The sequence below is a fragment of the Capricornis sumatraensis genome, chromosome 7, assembly GCF_032405125.1.
Source record: "Capricornis sumatraensis isolate serow.1 chromosome 7, serow.2, whole genome shotgun sequence".
NCBI classification, from domain to species: Eukaryota; Metazoa; Chordata; class Mammalia; order Artiodactyla; family Bovidae; genus Capricornis; species Capricornis sumatraensis.
This window is the reverse complement of record NC_091075.1, coordinates 7,461,682-7,486,639: the sequence shown is the minus strand read 5'-3', so window position 1 is coordinate 7,486,639 and position 24,958 is coordinate 7,461,682. Positions and strand designations below refer to the sequence as shown.

General features: G+C 38.5%; 1 protein-coding gene across 3 annotated transcripts in view; it reads right to left on the bottom strand.

Moving 5' to 3' along the window:
* PRDM5 (PR/SET domain 5) overlaps nt 1-24,958 on the bottom strand; it is a 262,625-nt gene that overhangs the window by 95,847 nt on the left and 141,820 nt on the right. For all 3 annotated transcript variants that reach the window (XM_068975244.1, XM_068975245.1, XM_068975246.1), the window contains 3 exons: nt 17,873-17,966; nt 14,172-14,332; nt 10,664-10,757 (listed from right to left, as the gene is read on the bottom strand). In XM_068975244.1, coding sequence (XP_068831345.1) covers nt 10,664-10,757; nt 14,172-14,332; nt 17,873-17,966 — 349 coding nt within the window. The remainder of the gene's footprint in view (nt 1-10,663; nt 10,758-14,171; nt 14,333-17,872; nt 17,967-24,958) is intronic.

Genomic DNA, 24,958 nt, shown 5'->3' with positions numbered 1-24,958 from the left:
AGAGTGAAAAAGCTGGCTTAAAACTCAACACTCAAAAAACTAAGATCATGGCAGCTGGTCCCATCACTTCATGACAAACAGATGGGGGACAATGGAAACAGTGGCTGACTTTTATTTTCTAGGGCTCCAAAATCACTGTGGACAGTGACTGCAGCCATGAAATTAAAAGACGCTTGCTCCTTGGAAGAAAAGCTATGACTAACCTAGACAGTGTATTAAAAAGCAGAGACATTAATTTGCTGAAAAAGGTCCATACAGTCAAAGCTATGATTTTTCCAATAGACATGTATGGATATGAGATTTGGACCATAAAGAAGCCTGAGTGCCAAAGAATTGATGCTTTCTAACTGTGGTGCTGGAGAAGACTCTTCAGAGTCCCTTGGACTACAAGGAGATCAAACAAGTCAATCCTAAAGGAAATCAAGCCTGAATATTCACTGGACGGACTGATGTTGAAGCTCCAATACTTTTGGCCACCTGATGTGGGAAGCTGACTCGTGAGAAAAGACCCTGATGCTGGGAAAGACTGAGGGCAGGAGAAAGGGATGACAGAGGGAGATGGCTGCATTACATCATCAACTCAATGGACATGAGTCTGAGCAAACTCTGATAGATAGTAAAAGATAGGGATAGGATAGTATAGTAGGGATAGGATAGATAGTAAAGGATAGCACACTGGTGTGCTGCAGTCCATGGGGTCATGAAGAGTCAGATGCAACTGAGCAACAACAGCAACATTAAGAAAAAAATACAACAGAGATATAAATACTAAGATTCTTCCCAGCACTAAAAGACTGGTAGTAATCCAACAGCTAAGTGATCACTGCCTAATAGAATGCCCACAGGCATGGGTCAATAAAATAAAACCTGTTCTAAGAAAATTAACATGAAGAAAACTGCATTTAATGCTACACAAAGTAATACTGTCCCTGAATCAGATAGGAAATGATGAAAGCTACCAACTGCCAAACTGGAAAGAATCATAAACTGAAGTCATATTTCCTCTTCATAAAGCTGTTATCTAATGTTACAACAAAGAAAACTGGCTTCCCCAAATACTGATGGACAGTTTGAATCCTATAAAAACAAAATGAAACTGACTCCTTCAACATAATGGGAAAATGATGAAAAGCCTACTACCTCTATAAAAATCTCATCACACTGCAGTGCATTCAAGTGTACATCCATCTAAATGAAAGGGTCAACTATAAATAAAGTCATTTCCCAGAAATAAAAGAAGTAATCTGTCCATCCATATGACATTCTGGAAAATGAAAAATTAAGGAGATAGTAAAAAGATCAGTGGTTGCCAGGGGTTGAGAATGGTTGGATGAACAGATAAGGCAAAATGAATCTTTAGGGCAGTGAAAATTCTCTGAATATTATAATGGTGGATCCACATTTGTCCAAACCAAAAGAGTGTACAACATCAACAGTGAACAGTAATGTAAACTACAGACTTCCGGTGATTATAAGCCGGCAGTGTAGGTTCATCAATTGTAACAAATGTACCATTCTGGTTGGGAATATTGATAGTACGGGAGACTACGCATGTGTGGACTGGGGAAAGTAGATGGGGAAATCTCTGTACCTTTCTCTATTTTGCCAAGAACCTAAAACTGCCCTAAAAATAAAGTCATTTAGAAAAATAAAAAGAATCTGGTGAAACTAAATTTAATCATCATTTTCTGTTATTGCCCACTCTAAAGATGACTCAGGAGTAAATGAACAAGTGATGGCTGCTTAAAAAAAAAAATCAAAACACCATTCATTTGGTTCTAAAGCATAAACTTGCCATACCGCAGAAATAAAACAATACTTCCAGAATTCCACTTCTCAACTTTATATCCTGAAGAAGTTATTGAATTTTTGTCATTTTTGTGGTGATAATAGTTATGTAGCAGCTCACAGCTTTGTAGCAAAAAAAGAAGAGATAACACCAAAAAAACAGAATTTGAAATAAGATGATTTGAATCTTATTACTTTGACTGGATAGGTCATTTGCTTCTCTGAATCTCAGCTTCATTTAGAAAATGAGAACGAATGATCTGAGAAACCTATCACATTGGCTATGAAAGGATTAACGCAGGTAATATCTGAGAAAGCTTCCCTCCTTCAATAAACTTGATTAAAAAGCCAGATCTGCCTTGCCCTTCAGCTCAGAATCTAGTCAGGGAACAGATAAAGTTTAATATCATAACTGAGAAGAGACATTCATTTATACCCATCAATGGGAGCCCTCAAAATCTCCTGTGAGAAGCAACACAGTGCAAGAGACTGTAATATATCACACAATTGTTTGTAATGATGCCAGTTCCTACAGAATTAACTCATCAAACAAAACAGATGATGGGAGGGGAGCGGAGAGAAGGACAGGTAACACGCCAGGAAGAAAGTGACATTTAACTGGAGATTGGAGGGGACGGAAAGAAGCCCACTAACAGACCCTGGGATGCCAAGCGTTAACACAAGGATGCCATCTGCACAAGGAAAAGGGAAACCACCGACGGGTCTCCAATAGGGTAACAGCTGGACTGGCTATTTTCAATTCTTTACATTTTCGTTTCTAAGAATACATATGCTTTCAAATGTATTTTAAAAAACTTCTAAACAATCCACGGAATTGCAAGTTTCCTGGAATTCCTTTTTTAAAATGATTAAGCATGAAGCAGTGATATTCTGTTCCTTCAGAAGAATCTAGTTTCTCTCTGAGCAATACAACTGTAAGCAAAAAAACGCAACAACAAAAATCTGTTTATGTTGAAAGAATACAGCATTCCCTGGTGAAAGGGCCAGGCCATGAGGGAGAAGGAGGCATGAGAAAGATGTGAGCTGTGATGCTGGATGTCCAACAGACAGATCTCAACTGCCCCTACTTGCTATCTGTGTCCATTCCATGGTTCTCATGGAATAAAACACATCTCCTTTTAATTATGAAAAATTTCAAACATGAAGAAAAATTAGAAAAATGGTTCAATGAACACTATGTACCCTCACTTAGGTTTAATATTACCATATTTGCTTTCTCAATTTCATTTCTCTTTTCAACATGCATTTTTATAAGTACTTCATGCTGGCCCATTTGATAATAAGATACAGAGATATGTAACACCTAAATGGCTAAACATGAATATTCTGATAAAAGTTTCCTGCATAATCATAACATTAATATACTTTAAATATTTTGCTTACACAAGAAAATTGTAGAAAAAATATAAAATACAGAAAATCATGAAGAAAATTCAAGCTATCATATTTAAAATGCAAACAAATAACCACGGTTAACAACTTATTATTTAACCTTTAAGACCTTAACATTAATTTTATTAAACCTTAACTCCTGAGTACCATGTTTTAATATTCTTAGCTATGAAATGGGAAATAACTTCCTTTAATGTATATTATATATGAAAAGTTATCTCAAGAAAAAGCACTTGTATGATTGATTCATGAGCTGAACTAACAGTTTTTTTCTCGTGGAACATCATTTTTACTCGAAACAAAATGACAACAAAACATGGTTATTCAGATTTGGGTATTTGGTGAACTTTTTCTTTTTTAAATAAAAAGTCTGTCATTTCAAAGAAGAGAAGAAAGGCAGGTAGGGAGGGAAATATGCCTTACCAAATGTAAGAATTAGAGCAGTCAAAGCAAAATTGAGAATTTTGGAAAATCTGTATGTGCTACCATGCTTGAAGGCTTCCGATTACTCAGACTTGTCTCATGAGATCAGTGATGACATTAACACGTGTGCAGGATATATGTAACTCGGTGAGCCAACACTTTCCACATGATCTGTGCATCATGTTACAGAATCATGTGAGGGTAAAAGATCATTCAAAGTACAAAACACACCAATGGATTTTAAAGTAACAGAACAGGAGAAGCCCATTGAGAAGATTTGAATTTCCACAATACAAGCCTTAAAAGAAAAAAAAAAAAAACAAAACTACTACTTTTTGAGTTTTACTGAAGTAATAAACAACACGCAGAATTATTTACAAAGGATAGTTAAGAACTCTAACCGCAAATCTGCATGAGGCCAGATTTTCTTTAAATTCTGCAACCAAAAGAACTTACTGCAGCAGGATGGGCTAAGAAACAGACATGAGAACCTAGCTGTCTCCTCTTGAGCCAGATATTAAAGTTTCAGAGATGTACAACAGTGTGTCCCTCCTCACTAAATTATTTCTGACTAGGAAAATGTAGCTCCTTTCTGTAAAACTATGTTGTTTATGTTAATATGTAATGGATGTACTGTTGTTCTTTTCAACAAATTAACAAATACTGTTAAATGTTCTCAAAGGAGATCAGCCCTGGGATTTCTTTGGAAGGAATGATGCTAAAGCTGAAACTCCAGTACTCTGGCCACCTCATGCGAAGAGTTGACTCATTGGAAAAGACTCTGATGCTGGGAGGGATTGGGGGCAGGAGAAGAAGGGGACGACAGAGGATGAGATGGCTGGATGGCATCACTGACTCGATGGACGTGAGTCTGAGTGAACTCCAGGAGTTGGTGATGGACAGGGAGGCCTGGTATGCTGCAATTCATGGGATCGCGAAGAGTCGGACACAACTGAGTGACTGAACTGAACTGAACTGAACTGGTGGCTCAGTGGTAAAGAATCCGCTTGCTAATGCAGCAGACATGGGTTTGATCCCTGCATCAGGAAGATCCCCTGGAGAAGGGAATGGCAACCCACTCCAGTATTCTGCCTGGGAAAACCCAAGGACAGAGGAACCTGGTGGGCTATAGTCCACAGGCTTGCAAAAGGGTTGGACATGACTTAGCAACTAAACAACAACAGACAAATATAACCCACACAAACAAAAGCTTCCCAGGCCTCCAGTGATTTCTAAGATGGTAAGGAGGGTTGAGGCCAAAGTGTGAGCACCAATGATCCAGAGTGCCTTCTTCCTCAGAGCTGCATCAGCTGTCTGTCGTGACTGTCCCACCATTTTCACTCAGGGTCCTCCTCATCTCACTGCACAGTCCCTAACTGTACACACCTAAATGCTTCCTATAGAATAGGCTGTGACCCCATGCCCCTGTTACACTGTAGCACAAACATAAAGAGCGAAATCTAATGTGAGAAAGGGCTGAATTAAATCACATGACTTCATAAGAAAAAATAATAAAAGGAGAGAAAAACTGAATTTACAGAACTCAAAATAAGGAAAGCTTTATCATCAAAGCTAACTAATTACACAAACTCATTTGGTCACTGAGCTAGCTTCCAAGAAGAGCAAATGGATGCATAAGATTTGGAGAATAGGACAAAGCAAATAAAACAGAAGCAAAAGCAACATCTGTACACACAAAAAAACACATCCATGCCAGGACTGTTGTGGAAACCCAGATACCACCTCTGCAGTCACTGACAAACTGCTTGGCACCATACTGTCCCAGCCATACTGCCAAGCAGCTGTCACCAAAAACACTGGCTTCACATCAGAGTGACTCAAAGCAGCACTGCAAAATGTGAAAATGAGTCTGATTTTAAGCAGAAAAAAAAAATCTAGTTATAAGTAAATGTGCATGCTAAGTCAGTTCGTAAATAACAAGTATAAATAAACACACAACTATTTGTGTGGACATACACAAACAAATAAGCCACCTTTATATTTTCACTTTATTTATTTAAATTTATGTGTGTCTGACTGTGCCTTAGCACTGTTGGCTGAATTCATGTGGCCTGTTTTCTTGATCAGAAACCAATGGAACAGAATCTGTACAACATTTAAATAGCCAGATCATATATAAAATGTTATGATTAAGTATTATTTAGATTACATATAATACAGAACATAATATATGACAACAAAAACCACTACACTTATTTAATATTTTTATCGGACAGAACTCTTAGAGCTCAAAAATCTTATTAATACAACTTTTAAATTAAAATTTTAGAAGAAATTACTCATTTAAGGTTATTCTTCTCCATTGCCCATCATACCTACAAGTGAAATAAAATGCAGGCACTTGGAATTCTCAAGGGTGCAATATTTTTGAATAATCGAGGGCTCTATGATTGAATGAATGAATGAGTCACTCAGTCGCGTCTGACTCTTTGTATAGTCCATGGAATTCTCCAGGCCAAAAGACTGGAGTGCCATGCCCTCCTCCAGGGGATCTTCCCAACTCAGGGACGAACCCAGGTCTCCCGCATTGCAGGCAGATTCTTTAGCAGCTGAGCCACTAGGGGAAGAAGAATACTGGAGTGGGTAGCCTATCCCTTTTCCAGCGGATCTTTCCGACCCAGGAATTGATCTGGGATCTCTTGCGTTTCAAGAGGATTCTTTACCAGCTGAGCTATCACTGGATTCATCTTCTCTGTGCTAAAATACACATTTTAATGCATTCCAGACAATAATCGCCGCCTTTTAGAAACACACTTGTGGGCTTCCTTGGTGGCTCAGTGGTAACAAGTCCCCCTTGCCCATGCAGGAGACATGGGTTCAATCCCTGGTCCGAGAAGATCCCACCTACCACAGAGCAGCTACATCTGTGTGCCACAACTGTGGAGCCCGTGCCAGAGCTCCTGAGACCACGAGCCCCCCAGTCAGAGCAGCCACTGCAGTGAGAGGCTCGAGCACCACAACTGGAGAGTAGCCCTCGCTCTCCATCACCAAAGAAAAGCCCACACAGCAATGAAGACCCACACAGCCAGAAATCAATAAAGCTATTAAACAAAAATACACTTGGGACTTCCCTGCTGGCCCAGTGGCTAAGACTCTGCCCTCCCAACACAGGGGTCCGGGTTCCATCCTGGGTCAGAGAACGAGATCCCACACACCGTAACTAAAGACTCTGCATGCCACAACTGAGACCCAGCACAGCCAAATAAACAAATAAAATATTAGAAAAATAAAAACATACTATACCAACAGTAATTCAATTAGACGGTAATGGCTTAGGGCATTATTATAAACTTACTACTATGATATGAAGAAATAACACACTTTCCCCATTTCCTGCTCATCCTCCTTCCACACACAAATTATCAATATATACACAAGCACACACAGACAGACATAAAATCTGCCAAGGCAACTGTAAGTTACATTTTCAGGATGGTGGCGCAAAGACGCAGTTCCAAGCATTACTGATTCCTAACGGAAGGCTGGTCTCCCTCTTGCCCTTCCCTGTCTCTACCGCAATCCCACATGGCCTCCAGTGCACAGAAGAGAATGGCGCCCGGTGACATCAAAGACCACACTGCCAGGCTACACAGGCAGGCTTGGCGCTTAGCAGCGCTCTCTGCTTGCTCTCCATCATCCACCTGCCTCTTCTGCACAACCAGGACATGGTGCTACCAGTCGGAGGCACTATGTTAAGTCTGCCTGTCCTCAACATGGTTCTCTGCTGCCCTTTCCTTTTTGCTTCTCCCTACTCTGCTTTCTGTTATATTCTTCTCCTGGACGCTGTCCTGAAAACCTCACTTTCTCTAGCTACTTCTAAGCAAGAAGACCTCTTTTTCTTCTTTAGGCCGCCCATTATTCCACAGTCATCACATATAATACTTCATCTCTTCACATATTTCATTTAAAGGTATTTAAGAGGCTATTCGAAGATGACAACTACTAAGTTGACCTAGGTATTTCAGCTTTAGCCAGATTACTAGAAATTAGGCTGCAAAATAAGAAATCATGCTGCAAAATAAGAAATCATGCTTCACGGCTGTCCTTTTTTCTCAGTCTACGGATAATAGTCACCGTAATGATTCTTTGACCTGCCTCAGTTCAGTTCAGTTGCTCAGTCCTGTCCGACTCTTTGCAACCCCATGAATCGCAGCATGCCAAGCCTCCCTGTCCATCACGATCTCCCGGAGTTCTCGCAGACTCACGTCCATCGAGTTCATGATGCCATCCAGCCATCTCATCCTCGGTTGTCCCCTTCTCCTCCTGCCCCCAATCTCTCCCAGCATCAGAGTCTTTTCCAATGAGTCAACTCTTCGCATGAGGTGGCCAAAGTACTGGAGTTTCAGCTTTAGCATCATTCCTTCCAAAGAAACCCCAGGGTTGATCTCCTTCAGAATGGACTGGTTGGATCTCCTTGCAGTCCAAGGGACTCTCAAGCGTTTTCTCCAACACCACAGTTCAAAAGCATAAATTCTTCAGCGCTCAGCCTTCTTCACAGTCCAACTCTCACATCCATACACAACCACTGGAAAAAACATAAGCCTTGACTAGACGGACCTTAGTCGGCAAACTAATGTCTCTGCTTTTGAATATACTATTTAGGTTGGTCATAACTTTTCTTCCAAGGAGTAAGCATCTTTTAATTTCATGGCTGCAGTCCCCATCTGCAGTGATTTGGGAGCCCCAAAATATAAAGTCTGACACTGTTTCCACTGTTTCCCCATCTATTTCCCATGAAGTGATGGGACCGGATGCCATGATCTTCGTTTTCTGAATGTTGAGCTTTAAGTCAACTTTTTCACTCTCCTCTTTCACTTTCATCAAGAGGTTTTTTAGCTCCTCTTCACTTTCTGCCATAAGGGTGGTGTCATCTGCATATCTGAGGTTATTGATATTTCTCCTGGCAATCTTGATTCCAGCTTGTGTTTCTTCCAGTCCAGAGTTTCTCATGATGTACTCTGCATAGAAGTTAAATAAGCAGGGTGACAATATACAGCCTTGACGTACTCCTTTTCCTATTTGGAACCAGTCTGTTGTTCCATGTCCAGTTCTAACTGTTGCTTCCTGACCTGCATACAGATTTCTCAAGAGGCAGGTCAGGTGGTCTGGTATTCCCATCTCTCTCAGAATTTTCCACACTTTATTGTGATCCACACAGCCAAAGGCTTTGGCATAGTCAATAAAGCAGAAATAGATGTTTTTCTGGAACTCTCTTGCTTTTTCCATGATCCAGCAGATGTTGGCAATTTGATCTCTGGTTCCTCTGCCTTTCCTAAAACCAGCTTGAACATCAGGGAGTTCACGGTTCACGTATTGCTGAAGCCTGGCTTGGAGAATTTTGAGCATTACTTTACTAGCATGTGAGATGAGTGCAATTGTGTGGTAGTTTGAGCATTCTTTGGCATTGCCTTTCTTTGGGATTGGAATGAAAACTGACCTTTTCCAGTCCTGTGGCCACTGCTGAGTTTTCCAAATTTGCTGGCATATTGAGTGCAGCACTTTCACAGCATCATCTTTCAGGATTTGAAACAGCTCAACTGGAATGCCATCACCTCCACTAGCTTTGTTCATAGTGCTGCTTTCTAAGGCCCACTTGACTTCACATTCCAAGATGTCTGGCTCTAGATTAGCAATCACATCATCATGATTATCTGGGTCATGAAGATCTTTTCTGTACAGTTCTTCTTTGTATTCTTGCCACCTCTTCTTAATATCTTCTGCTTCTGTTAGGTCCAGACCATTTCTATTCTTTATCAAGCCCATCTTTGCATGAACTGTTCCCCTGGTATATGTAATTTTCTTGAAGAGGTCTCTAGTCTTTCCCATTCTGTTGTTTGCCTCTATTTCTTTGCATTGATCGCTGAAGAAGGCTTTCTTATCTCTTCTTGCTATTCCTTGGAACTCTGCATTCAGACGCTTATATCATTCCTTTTTTCCTTTGCTTTTCATCTCTTTTCTTTTCACAGCTATTTGTAAGGCCTCCTCAGACAGCCATTTTGCTTTTGTGCTTTTCTTTTCCATGGGGATGGTCTTGATCCCTGTCTCCTATACAGTGTCACTAACCTCATTCCATAGTTCATCAGGCACTCTATCTATCAGATCTAGGCCCTTAAATCTATTTCTCACTTCCACTGTATAATCATAAGGGATTTGATTTAGATCATACCTGAATGGTCTAGCAGTTTGACCTGCCTAAACTAACTTTTTCTCATTCACCACACAGTTACTGTGCTAAACACTAAGTTAGGTGCTGGGGACACAATGATAAAGTCAAAAACTATGGCCCTTGAATAAAAAGCTTTAGCAATGTAATTCAGTTACACAGTTTACCAAACACATTCCAGCTACTGAGGACCCCTTAAGAGTCACATATAGTTGTGACACATGGCTATCAAAATTAAGAGCATTCTTTCAAGTCTTCTCAAGTACTTCTCTACATGACAGACAAAATCCAAACAAAATTCTTTCAAGAGTATTCAGATGTTCCTTCACTCTTCATTAGGGCACAGCCCTCTTTAAGGTGAGAAAATACATAGGAAGTCGTTAAGAAATGAAGAAAGTCTTTAGGAAGCAATTCATGGCATAACAGATACTGTGGTCACATCACCCTTGTGTTCAACAAAATCCTACAGCATTCAAACCACATTCCAAGGACGTCTAACATTTTAAAAGGGCATATCTAATGCAAGTTATAGGAAGAGTTTTAAGAGGAAGCCCTCAGCCTTCTATGAAACTGCTAGTCCCTATTCCATCCATTAGCCTAGTATATAAAGTAAATCAGTTATATCACAAACAAACATTAAAAAGTTTCCACTTTAGATATTTAACTTAGTTTGGGAAAGGATACTTATTCAAAATTTTTCTAGAGTAAGAACCAAGATGTTACAAAACTTTATAAGACAGAAAACAGTCAAGATTAATTCTTAAACTTGGAGCCACTTTGTAAAATTATAAATTCTTTATCCTAGAGGAACTGATTTCTCTGTGTCGTCTTTATTGCCAATTACAACCCACATACCTGTGTGGCTACGGATGTGAACTCTCAGTGTACCACTGCTGGCAAATTTCTGGCCACAATATGGACAGATTTTCTCCTTTTCTCCCGTATGCGTCTAAACAAAAAGAAATAAAAAGGGTTGAGGACAAATGTAAAGAATTAGGTAGAAATGATTAAGTGCTTCTGACAACAGTAAATCCTTTTTTCCCAGGATTACGTTTCTTTAAAATGATTTAATATCACAATGAGATTTTAAACAATTTATCATGGGTATTCCCACTGGTTCAAAAAAAACCTCTTAGAATCATGCATTAGTGTAAATTTGAAAATAATTCTGCAGTTTACATTTTAAGCCTTTATGGAGCCCCCATCTAAAAATGATTAAGTTATTCAAAACTAGTGTATGCTAGCAAAACCACATAATCTAAGTGGGGCTACAGCTGCCCTTGACTGTGCCATGAAACACTTCCTTAGAAGCATTTTTCACTTTCTTTGTGTGCACTTAACACTTGAGGACAGAATTAATCTCAATAAAGTACTCTGTTACTTGCATCATATTTGTTCGACTGAATTGATTTTACTACAAAGCAAAGAAAAAGAATAAATCTGATTTCATCTTGAAAATCAGCAAGCGTTAAATAAACACTGAATCTCAAAGATCACTGTTGCCTTCAACATATCTTTTATCTGAGCATAAAACTACCACACAAGAAAAGGTGAATGAGTATCATCAAAAGCCAGTTTTGATAAAATGTGAGAGTGCAAAGAAAGAAGAAAAAGAGAGTGACCTCTCCCAAAAGAGGATGCGGATGGAATGTTTAAAACTTGTCTCACGATCTCATCAGGTGACCAGTGTTTCTACCAGTATCAAAATAGGTCATGTCAATAAATGAGGGGTCAGAGCCACTCTTCAAGTTTCATTGCTTTTTTCAAACTTAGGAGAAGGGAAAAGAAGAGAGGAGGAGGCAATCACTTCAGATACCTGTACATTCTCTCAAATCATTTGTAGATTTTTTTAATCTCAGTGACATGTTAATAACAGCATATCGTGGATCATCTGGGTTACCACCACAATTACAAAACAGAACTTCCAGCACCTGTGTCTGGAAGCATTTGCGTTTATGCAAATTATTAGAAGTATCATTATTTGAATTGCCATGAGGTTGCAAAGAGTCAGATGTGATTTAGCAACTAAACAATAACAACAAGAAAAAGTAAAAAGAACAGGAAAACTTTTTTAAAATGATGTGTCCCCAGAAGGGAAAGACAGTCTGGTTGGAATACAGAAAAAGGGGTGGAGCATTTATGTCATAACTTGGTAAACCTGAAGAATCACAAACCTGGCCAAACATTCTCATCTTCCATATTAAAAAGACTATTGTTGCTATTGTTGAGCTACTAAGTTGTATCCGACTCTTTGGTGACACCATGGACTGCAGCCTGCCAGACTTCTCCGTCCATGAGATTTTCCAGGCAAGAATACTGGAGTGGGGCGCCATTTCCTCCTCCAGGGGATCTTCCAGACCCAGGGATCAAACCTGCGTCTCCTGCACTAGCAGGTGGGTTCCTTACCACTTAGCCACCAGGGAAGCCCCAAATTGATTGTTAATCTTAATATAATCAGTTTCATAAACTTACTGGTTGATATTTACTTTATAAATTCTCATATTTGAATTATAATCTGTATTTGGATATAAACTATCATAATTGTAATTTTAAAAGAGTTATAAATGAAATATCTTCATCAACTTCAGTGTCCTTTAGGTTTTCTCCATTGAAAAAGATTTGTATTATTCACAAGTTTGAGGAATACAGTCTAATCGACAGCCATAATAGCCAATGATACTGTCTACAACAGAGGGCTCCTTGAATCCGCATTTGGCAGGCACTTAACTTTCCATTTTCCCTACAAGTTCTTGTACAAACCAGGTCTACATTCTTTACACCTCAGCAAGAACTGTTACTCCCATGTTCCGCATTATGGTTCAGTTTAACGAAATGGTGTAACATTTTAATGTATAACAGACCTGTGTTCTTCTTAGTCCCTGACAGAACAGACAAAATACGGCCATTCTTTCTGATTAATGTAACACTGTTTAGAAATTTTATACAGCTATAAAATGTAGTTATTTCAACACTGGATTATTCCAAACAGGCAACTACCAAGTAATTTGTAATATCTTTATAAAATCCACAGGATCTCTCTTGCTGTCACATAAGTATTTCATTGTTCCCTTACTTATAACTCAGTTATGTGTACTTCACTGGTATAAGTTTCAAATTAAAGGACATTAAGGCAATAGTAATGAAAAGAATTAAAATGTTCCTTTGAGCTTAATTCAAAAATATGTACTATTAGGTGCAGAATTCGATTGGATGGTATTAAAAGATACTGAACGTATAACACTAAAAATCTTAAATATGGATAAGAAAGCATGAAAACAAATCTATATGAGAACAATATTTGGGTAAATACAGGAGTCGAAAATGAACAATGCACTAGTAAATATATTCTATGACAATCTGTTATTGCAGACAAACAACTATATCTTTCTTGAAAACTCATTACCTTTTCTCTCATTGATTAAAACACAACAAAAGGTTAATAAATTCATGAAAAAGTAATCCAGTCAATGGAAGTTAAACCATTATTCTGAGTTTTGAAAAGAGAAGACAGTATCATTATTACTGAGCATTAAAGATGCAAGAAAAGAAAGTTACTCAATTCAGTCCTTCTGAAACAGCTGTGTTAAGGATAGGTACCAAAATAAGAGTTATAATGGCAGAAGTTACTTCTGCCTTCATTCAGCAGGACACACTGAGCAACAGAAAACTACCACGTGTCACAGTCATTTCTAAAGTCAACACTAAGACCTTCAGCTTCATTAACCATAGTATCAATTTTGCTGTTTTAAAATTTTACTTAAAATGCATTTAATCAACAAGTAGAAACAACCTGTTGATGTGCTGGAGGTAATTAGGATAACACAACTATGATAATCTCCAAATCACCATCAGTATGAACACCCTTTTATTTGCGCTGAGCAAATACTTATCACATCCCTGGTCTGTACCAGGAACTTCCCTAGGTCCTAGGGATGCAAGACGTAGAAGGACCACTCCAATCCTAGAAGAGCTCAGTCTAATAATCTGTCAATAATTATCTGAACTAGCCTTCAAAACTAAAGCTATTAAAAGTCCTATCAATAGCTTCAAAAAAGAAACCTATGTTAATCAAAAAATGTCTAGAAGTGAGTAAAAGCTCACTCAGTGAGCAGTCTGTGTCACTATCAGCATAGCTTGGGACTGCACAGAACCATACCTAAATCTATGTTTGCTTTCAAACATATTCTCTTCTGATAAAATGAAGAAAACAGACATATGCTCAAGAGTTAGTATCAATCATGGGTTCCTTGTCGTTCTGGGTAAATATATTGATAGATTAATATAAAATCGATTATAATTAACACATACACCTGTACAGTTAAAATACATAATCCTTTCAAAGTCACAGAAGGTTTCTACTTACTTTTTTATGACTTCTGAGTACTGAAGGTGTAACAAATGCCTTATTACACAGCTCACATCTGTACTTCTTGTGTCTTTCATGGACCACCTGGACATGAACATTCAAGGTGTCCTTTCTTTTAAAGGTAGCATCACAGTGATGACACTTGAATGTCCTCTCACCTTAGAAATGAAAAATCAAATTACAGAACCAGATGCAACAACAGGGTACTGTTAACACCCCTTCACGTCTACCAGATTTAGTGCTGTTTTCTCCAAAACCAGAGCTTTACAGCTCTAACAATTCATAGTAATCATAAAAGGTCATTCCTCCAACAACTTTTTCAGTTCCATATTTGCTATCCCCTGTGTCAATTAGGTGGGGGAGCAGGGGGAGTCCTTTAACCTTTAACTGGATTCTCAGTGCCTTTAACTGGAAAATGTAGGGACTAAATTCGCTAATTTTGTAAAGATTCTAAGAATTTTAATGGCAGTATTTCTAGGGAACAGGCTTCAGTGTGAGGGGCACAGGCACTTGTGTTCAGCAGTGAGTTGCCTGGCAGGCCCTCCTGAAGTCCCCTCCCATCACCACTCTCCCTCTGGCCATCAGAGGCAGGGAAGAGCTGGCTCTTGGACAGGAAGCTGGTATGAAGTCCCCGGAGGAGGAGGTCAGAGTGGGTCCTACACCCTGGGACAGGAGCAGGCTGCATCTCCCCTTTCTCCCTCAGCCCAACAGCTGTCCTTGGTTCACTGCGATAAGGCTGGGGAAGGGCTTCCATGTCCAGGTGCTCATCTGGGGGCTACATCTCAGAGAGGCACCTATATGGAGGCAGGGATACCAGACAGGCAACCACCCTTTCCAACCCAGAGCCCTGGGTGCCTGGGAGGGTTCTCACTTTCGCATTAAACAGCCTCCTCTTGCAGGCAAGCACTCCCAAAGCTATGTTTAGGGAGACGGCAGGACTTTTTAAACTCTCATATCAAGCTATGTCTAAAGTCCATTTTAAATACATTTTAACTGATCCATGTGCCCAATTAGATAGTGATCTCTCCCAAAAAGTCAGAAAACATATGTAACCTGTATAAAGACAGATTAGTGTTTGCATATATTCTCCCTTTTTAGAGACCAATTATAATAGCCCAAATTCACAAATAATATCCATTATAAGACAAATATGCTGATAAATTTCTTTACCTAAATATGAGATTACCTCAATTTCAACCAAGATCCTTTACCTTCCCCTCCATTTTAACTAGCATATATTTAGAAATTTGAAGACCCCATTATCTCTTCACATCAATTTGAGGGAGGACAAGAAGAAAGAAAATAAAAAGGAAAAAGCCAATAACTTCCCCTTCATCTTTTCAAACAGAAGTTCAGCTCTTGAAAGTCTCAAAGTCTTTAAGGAAGCTGTTGAGTTGTTGAATTTGATACCTGAAATAGTCACACCAAACTGTGCGTGAGCTGTGCAGACTCTGAGGGGTGTGCCTGTATCTTGCCTTTCTGCATTTTTGTTGCAGGGTGTTACTACCGTCATCTCGTTTCTCTTCATGTGTCTTTTGTGATTTAAAATTTTATTTGTGTGAAATGTTTAACCAGTGAGAGTGAAAGGACAACTGACATAAGACTCTAGAAGTTAACAATACCAAGGCACTGGATAACACTACTCCAAGATTGCTCTTATCAAAGTATTTCCCTTAAAGCATTAAGTGAATCAAAATCTTGGTTCCTGTACAAAAATCTCATCAAGCTATACCAAGGTAGTGCATACCTTTTTGTTTTCATATTTTAATTCCTGATTTTTTAAAGTTTATCAGAACTTTGAAATCCTCACGTGAGATTTTATCTGATTTTATCAGATTTCTTTACCTTGAATTTATCAGGAATTTTCCCTATCTTAAAACCAAGAAGCAAGCTAGCAACCTGCCTTTTGGTCTTCAGTGTATTAGGAAATAACAATAATTTCCAAAATAATTATGACAACTTATCCTTCATATTTGGAGCCACAGTGTGATGTAAGTTTCTAAAACAAATCTCGTATTTTGAAGTTAAATGGGCTGTAAATTTTATATTGGATAAGACAAGATCTAGTCTTTTGTCCTCTTTATTTTAGCCACTTTTGGTTTTCCCACCCTTTCAGCTCACTAGCCTGAAGTGATGTTTACCTTAAAGGACACATTTGCTCACCCATTACCCAAGGTGATCTTCCTGGCTAAATGTCTTGATGTGGCTTCATAAAGCCTCTGACTGATGCATGGACCAGCAGATCGGCATCATGTGAGATACAGAATGCACAAACACTGTCTACACTCAGTCACTTCATCTTACTCTCAAGTGGATGAGAACTAAAAAGCTGAAATCAAAAATATCCACTTGCTGCTACAAAAAATTTCATCCATAAAAAAAAAATTTCCTGAGCATCAGACCAAGATCAGCCATGGAAGTCTTAACAATATAAATGAGATTCCCTTGTCTGAATCCCTATTCTAAAATCCCTTCAGCTCATAACAGGTTTTCTCTTACTCAAATGACAGTGAAATGAGATGGAAATTCCTGCTGTTAATGACAAAATTTACTTCTTAAATGCATAGCTGTTCTTTATAAGGAAAATGGAGAGTGGTGCTGACAACTTCTCCAGAGCTGTGAGCTGACTACAGAAAGACATGAAGTCACAGGACTGCCTTTTCCGTGGGGGAGATGCAGTCCGTCACAACTGTCCCACTTCATGAATATAGAGACTTCAGGGTCTTCTTATTTCACAGTTTAGATACTTTGACTTGACCAGAGAAAATGTCTTCCAAGATAATATCTTATCTGTACAATAAAATGTCAAGATTGATTGTTTTGCTTTCCTCAGAAATATTAAAAATTTAATCAGCAGTAGAAACTACATGTTAGGGGACGTTCTACTGATTAAACAACTCAAATCAAAAGCAAGACATGTAAGTATTAGTTAAGTTATACCATTTTTATTTAACTTTATATATAGCAAAGCAGATACACATCTCTGGTTACTTTAACATCTGAACACAACTCACTTTAAAAGTTCACTTTGCAATTACATTTTCTTTACAGTGTGGTATTCTAAAATCAGCTCTCAGTGTAACTGCTAGACACACTTTCACAGTATATATGTAAATAACGTAATTCTCACTTCCCCTCAAAAAAATGCCCTTGCCAAAAGAAATAAGAGATCAGAGCAGACTGACCGGTGCTTGCATGCTGCACCCACTCCGCCAGCAGTCTGTGCGACCCTGAGTGTATCACCGTGCTTCTCTGAGCCTCAATTTCCTCAACTCCCCTCAAACGAAGAGCTTAAATTAGACGTTTACTCTAATTCTTTCCCACTGTAAAAGCCTGTGAACTAATAAAATCATGCCAGGTATCTGCATGTTTTAAAGAGTCTCTTAATAATGACATTTAAAAAGGAACATAAGTGTCTGTTTCAGAGCAAATTTCAAAGATATTTTATTGACCATGACATGTTTTTATACACTAGCTTTAAAGAGTGGGAAAAATGATATAAAATGATATGCCTCATAAAACGATTAATCTTAGCTTGCAAAAATAAAGCTAGACTAGAGGAAGAAAAGGTGAAAGGCAGTAATCCATTTTTTTTTAAGTTCAAAAGTAGATTACATAACTACTTTATAGTTCTGCTTCTGTGATGTCTACATTTTAATAGGTTCCTTTGGTCTTCATCTGCCAGGATTGTGACTTACTGTTATGTATAAGCAGGTGTCTCTGCAAAGAAAATGGAGTCCGGAAGAGAGCTTTACACTCTTCACACTGGAACGGCCTCTCCTCCGAGTGGGTCTGCAGAAGGAAGACAACCTGAGTCAGTAGGCTCTAGGACTGACCAGTCATTACAGTAACCAGAGCTTGGATTCACGATGGAAACCAGAAGAGAGAGGAAGGCAGACAACATACTGTTTCTTCTTGGAACATTCTTCCATGAAATCAGAAACACAAATAGGCTATGTTCACGGGAGAAAAACAACTGTATTTTTAAGCTTCTCATATTAATTATACACTTGATAAGCAGTAAAAGAAATTGTTGCCATTGCCTTCTCCATATAATCTCAAAGGCTAATCTAAATACACAATGAGCTTTCTCAAGATCTACTTTGCAGAGTGAAATGATATGTGATTTCTCTAAAGCCCAAACTTCCTTTACCACTGGACAGACTTTATGCTGGCCCAGTATTTTCAACACAAAGGAAACTGGTGTGAGGGAGGCTGTTTCCATCCTTTCTCTCAACTTCACTGACTAACTTCAAATAATTTTCAGTCCTAAGAGCTGTTTTTCCCCTGAATTAAATTAGAGCATTTATTCATGTTATAATTAACAGCAGGTAAAATACATTATTTTTATTGAGTCAAATGTTACACTAAACACTTTACATGAATTTATTTCACTTAAATCTAACAGCAATTTGAAATAAAATGCTATTAGGGTCCCCATATTATAGATGAGGAAACTAAGGTTCAGAAAGTTTCAGTAGTGTGCCAAATGTCGAGCAGCATACGTGTGGTAAGCACCACGAATTACGTGACAGACAAGAATATGTGTGTGAGCAACAAGCAACAGAAAACCTCCTGCTAGGTAAAAAATGGAACAGTAAAAACAGCTTATTACCTCCCCTGTTTCCTATTACATATCAGTATTCACCCATTTGTTACAAACTCATAAAGCAAAATACATTCTACCATGGATGATGGCAAGATAACAATGCTCATAAATGCTGATATATAAAAAACTGAACTATAGTCTCTTGTTAAAGTAAAGCATGCAATTGATGGGCTGTGTCATGATACCTGAGGTATAGAAATAAAGGGAATAATTTAAAGAGAAGCCACTTTATTTACAGCATATCTATTGATACATTTTCTTAGTCTAATGGACATTATAATATTAAAGATATAAATATTACCTAATAACATAATGTTAGTGAAAAAGAGACTGTTGTGCTTTTTTGCCTATGAAAAATACACATAAAGCATGGGAGGAACAAATATTTAAAACTCAGCATAAACTACAGGTGTTCAAATGTACTAGTAATAATGATATTTAAATGAGAGGAATAAATAAATACGTCAACAAAATAGAACAAAGAGTTTCACAATACAAGATATAGGAACATTTAGTATAGGAAAATATGACATTTCAAATTTGTGTAAGAATACTGGATTGTTCTGGAGAAGGAAATGGCAAACCACTTCAGTATTCTTGCCTGGAAAACCTCATATTCAGAGGAGCCTGGCAGACTACAGTCCACGGGGTCATAGAGTCAGACATGACTTAGCAACTAAACAACTGGATTGTTCAGTGAATGGTTGTAAGGCAATTGAGACATTCAGAAAAAATTAAGTTGTGCCTATTCCCCACCTGTTACAAGAGACAAATCCCATTTCAATTCAGATGTTTTCTCAAATCTGAAGAATAAGATACTAGAAGAAAATAGTGAATATTTAAATAATTTTTGTGTAGGGAAAGACTTTCTAAGGATGGCAGAAATCCAGGTATTCAGATGAGAGAAAGAATTAAATTTAAAACTGCAAAGCAAAAATATTGGGGACAAAGAAAAATCTGCAACATAAACCAAAAGCTTTAAATTGCTAATATAAAGGGTTATAACAAATTAAAAAGAAAACGTAAAAACTCCCTCCAAAAGGGCAAAAGGACTCTCCTCCAAATAGCACTCTTCACACTTCTTTCATTATTTATTTTGTGCCAAGTCTATGACATGCACTTCATGTCAGTCTTGTTGTATATTCTGTGGATACAGTTGTGCAAAGAAAAGCAAATGTCCCCGCGCTCACTGGGCTCTTATGCTAGCAGAGAGACAACAACTAACAAGTGATGAAATACCAGACACACGCTACAGAGAAAACCAGAGCATGGCAGGAGGACGTCAGAGGTCTCAGAGCACGGGGCAGCTGTTTTAAGCAGTGGCCATGGGGATTCTTGCTGAGAGGATGGCATGTCAGCGGTCTGATGGAGTGGGGGAGCTGGGCCAGGTCACCAAGGTGCTCCAGGCAGGAAACCAATGGAGGCGAGTGTGACGGGAGCTAAGAGGGCGACACGCAGAAATGAGGAGATGAGGTCAGACAAACGGGAGAAGTATCCAGAGGAGAGATAAGTCCTGGAGGATGGTGAGTCCCCTGAAGGAATTTTGTCTTTCACTGAGAGAGACACAAAATGTCTATAATGTATTTTGAGCAGGTAAGAGGTATGATTCACTTGGCATTTAGAATGCTAATAAGGTGGCTGAGCTGAGAAGAGGGTGCAAGGGAGACAAGGAAAAGCAGAGACGCTAGAGAAGCAATAGCAATAAAGTGAGCAAGAGGTGCTGAAGACCTACCCCAGGGGGGTAGCCACTAATCTGAAGAGGAGTAGGGGGATACATTATGAAAGCAAGCAGGCTTTCAGAGGGACTTGGATATGCAACATAAGACACAGAAAGAAGAAAGCAAGCCTGCTTCCAAAATTGTGACCTGAGCAATGGTAGTATTCTGTCAAATACCACTGTCCACTTTATATGAAACTAATATAACTTATATGAACTATATATGAACTTCTATGAACTAATATATGAAAGAGTAAGAAAGGAACAAGCTTGGGTAAAAGATAAGGGGTTCGATTCTGGACACCTTCAGATGACTATTAAGAGATGTCAACAGGCAGCTGAATATCTCACGTCTGCATTACAATGGGTATAAAACTTGGGGATATCATAGTACATACAGTATTAGTATTTCAAGCCATGAATGCAGTTAGAGAATGAAAAATTTAAAACGAAATATGACCTGTGGTCTATCAGACTGGCAAAAGTGAAGAAAACAGACATTATTTGGTGTTGACTAAAGGGTAAGACCAAGTAATCTCACATCTGGTAGACGGGAATGTACATTTTCTGAGTGCAGTGTGGCTCTATTTACAAAATGATAAATGTGTGTATACCTTTTGACAAATCAATTCCCTTTATAAATATATATATGACAATTTTTACACTTGTTTAAAAAGGAAAACTCATAAATGTCCACTGATAGACATAAACCTAGTTAACTAAATTCTAGTGATTATTACATAAATATTTTCTTTGATATGGAAAAGCTTCCATAACATATTATGAGTTGTCAAAAGCACAATGCAAAGCATTATCTAATAGAATACTATTTATGGCACATACATACTCACGGAGAACAGGGTCTAGGAAGATGTTTTACAAAACACTTCTGAGGGTTTTCATAGTAAAGTGGACAGTGGTATTTGACAGAATTTTTGCTATCTTCTTCAGACCTTTCTTTGATGTTCTAATTTTTCTACAATAAGTAGATAATGTCATCATAAAGAGAAGGAAACTTTCATTTTTAGAGCATCCCCACTGGAAAGCAGGGTTGATTTAATTTTCTAAAAATATGTTCCACACCAACCTTTTCTTTCTCTTCCTCTAAATCAAGGACAAAACAACCTATGGATATAATTCAGTTGCTTGATGATGAAAGAACTGGGGACAGCATGATGCCTTGGATCTATGTGACCCAGAGTCTCAACGGCTAGATACTGGCCTCAACTCAACAGCATGTTTCAAGTAGTAAGCTGTCAGTGCAGAGCCTGGTGAATAAACTCTCTGTTAAAAAATCCCAGCACCCAACACCACAAAGCTATGATGGCATAACTTATGAAAGTCTCAGCATTCAGTCTCACTTAACTGAGGCCGTAGTGAAATGCCTGTAAGTTGTTGATAGAAGACGTCTCCAAGAAACATTTACAATTACCAAAGAAAATTAAACTTTTTAAAAGGTGTCTTACCCTTCAATTTTTCATCTAACAGGGTGCCAAACTTTCCACCAACTTATTAATCACATTATCCTTGAGTTACAGAACATCCTCCTCTTAAATGCCAGGTCACTGAGAAGCCGTTATCTGATGATGTAAGAAATGAACTACTCCATGAAGTAGTAAGGTGAAATTTATCTTTTATGCCCCATGTCTGATTACTGCTGCAGATGTAGAAAGTACATAAGAAAATGTGTTGCACTATTTATAACACTTGATAAAATGTCTCAAAATGCTTCAGAAACTTTATAACATAATTTTATAAAACAGTTAACAAATTGTCACATTTCTAGCCACTCAAACCAAACATTAATTTCAGGAAAGCAGATTAACATTTTTATCAGGCCCATTCAATTTTAAAAATGGTAACTTTCACTATAAGTAATATATACTGCTCCAGAATTAACAATATTACTGGAAATGACATTTCTTTCAGTCATGTGCAAAGCAAGAAAACTATGACAAACTCAGAGAAAACAACCAGAGATAAAACAAAACTGGAAAAATATTCCAGGGGTATATGTGTAAAAACTATTCTTTAAAAAATCTCATTACTGAAGTCTGCATATCGTAAATATACTGCTGTTCCACTGGGTCACATAACAAACCTAAGGCTACATAAAACCTATGTCATCTGGCTATTTATAATGTCTGTGGATTAAATTTTTACTGTAAGACTTAACAACTGACTTCCTTAAAAGAATTCCTCTTCACAAAAATGAATAGAACCTGAAGAAATATTGAAGAAATCAGTCTCTTAGTATAGGAAAAGGTAACTCATTTCACACAGAGAAGTTTAGATATAAAATTCAGGTGATGTTCCTATAGGATAGCCTCGAAGAGCCAAGCCCAGCCTTTTCATTGCTGGAAAACCACAACTTATTAGTACAAAGCCATAAGCCCAAGGCACCAGCTACGGAGGTGCCCACAGTCCATGGTACATCCCTCCCTCCGGACCTGCAGGGGACTGGCGCCAGGACCCGAGAGGACACCAAAGTCTGCGGATACACAGGTCCCTTAGACAAAATGGCACAGGATTTGCATACAAACTGCACGTCCTCTCATACATTTAAAATCATCTCTGGATTGCCTGTGGGCTTCTCTGGTGGCTCAGCGGGTAAAGAAGCCACCTGTAATGCAGGAGACCTGTGTTTGGTCCCTGGGTCAGGAAGACCCACTGAAGAAGGAAACGGCAACCCGCTCCAGTATTCTTGCCTGGAGAATCCCATGGACAGAGAGGCCTGGCAAGCTACAGTCCACGGGGTCTCAAAAGTTGGACACAACTCAGAGACTAACCCACCACCACTAGATTATTTACAATACCTAATATCAACACAGTGTAAATAGTTGCCAGTGCACAGCAAATTCAAGTTCTATTGTTTGGAAACTTTGGAATTTTTTCCCAAAGACTTTCCACTGCAGTTTGATTCAATCCATCAATGTGGAACCTGCAGACACAAAGGGCCAACTACCTACCCTGATTAAGGCAAAGGGAATTCGTGAAAAGAGGAAACGATCCCAGGCTTGCAGATGGAGTCTTTCTTGGAGAGTAGCAATTTAAGGTTCCCACTCAAGGTACTTCCCCCCTACATATTTCTTAACCAAGGATGCCTCTAGCAAACATGGCGTTGAACATGCGACTTTTCAGGCTTGCTGGTTTGACCCACAATTTAAAAGTTCTGCTTCTGTATAGCCACTACTTACTACAACTATGCTAGCACCATACAGAACAAGTTATTCTCTCTTCCAAATGAAGCTCTTTGAGTATCTGGAGACAGCAACCACGTCCTTCAGAAACTGTCCAGCTAACAGACATCTTTAGCTTTTCTCAGGAAGACACAGCTGTTAGATGCATCACAGTAACTTTGAATCAGAACTTTCTGCAGGTATCCTCGTGTGTATAACTCATGTCTAAGAAATCACAGCAGCTATACTGCCTTCTCTGGTGGACAACTTGTTTGCTAGGAAACATGCCTAGATAAATAGGCAATCACGCATTGAACTTTATGTGACATCCAAAGAGAAATGAGTAGATTCCTAAAGCAGAAACAGACACATACATAACAATGGATCAACACCAGTCCCATCTAAAAATTACCCTCTCTAAAATTTAATACCTGTCCTTCTATAGGAAATAGCTTTCTTATAGTACAAATTCCTAGAAAGTAACAGATAAAAGAGAACATAGGATGACAACAGGATCCAAATACTTGGGATAGAAAGCAAAATGCTTCTGTGTGTGTGTGCACGCATGCGTACATACACACACATATATTTAAACCACTACCCAATTCTCTGTCAACATCACTAGAGGACACAGTCTCAACTGAAACCTTCACAAAAACTAAGCAAAGCTATTTTCAACATAACAGAGATGCAAACTAAGTCAAAAGATCAGAGCTTGATTCTAAACTGATTAGAGTTTCTAACTTTAAATATAAAACATTCAATATGGGATATTAGGTTCAAAGGCTATTTTTTACTGAGAATACTATACTTCAGCATATCTTAATTACAACATATAGTTCTCATTTGTACATTTCTCGTTTTCATTGGTTCAGGCATTTTCTAGTATAATACTAATTGCTATAGTAGAAAGAAGACTATCTCTTTTTAAAAAATGTGATACTTTTCCATTTAGCTTCTAAATTTATACTTCTACTACTACTACTACTAAGTCGCTTCAGTTGTGTCTGACTCTGTGTGACCCCATAGATGGCAGCCCACCAGGCTCCTGGGATTCTCCAGGCAAGAATACTGGAGTGGGTTGCCATTTCCTTCTCCAATGCATGAAAGTGAAAAGTCAAAGTGAAGCTGCTCAGTCGTCTCCGACTCTTAGTGACCCCATGGACTGTAGCCCACCAGGCTCCTCCATCCATGGGATTTTCCAGGCAAGAGTACAGGAGTGGGTACTCACTAATATTTTTACATTACTTAAAATTCATTACCTTGTGTATTGAGGGTT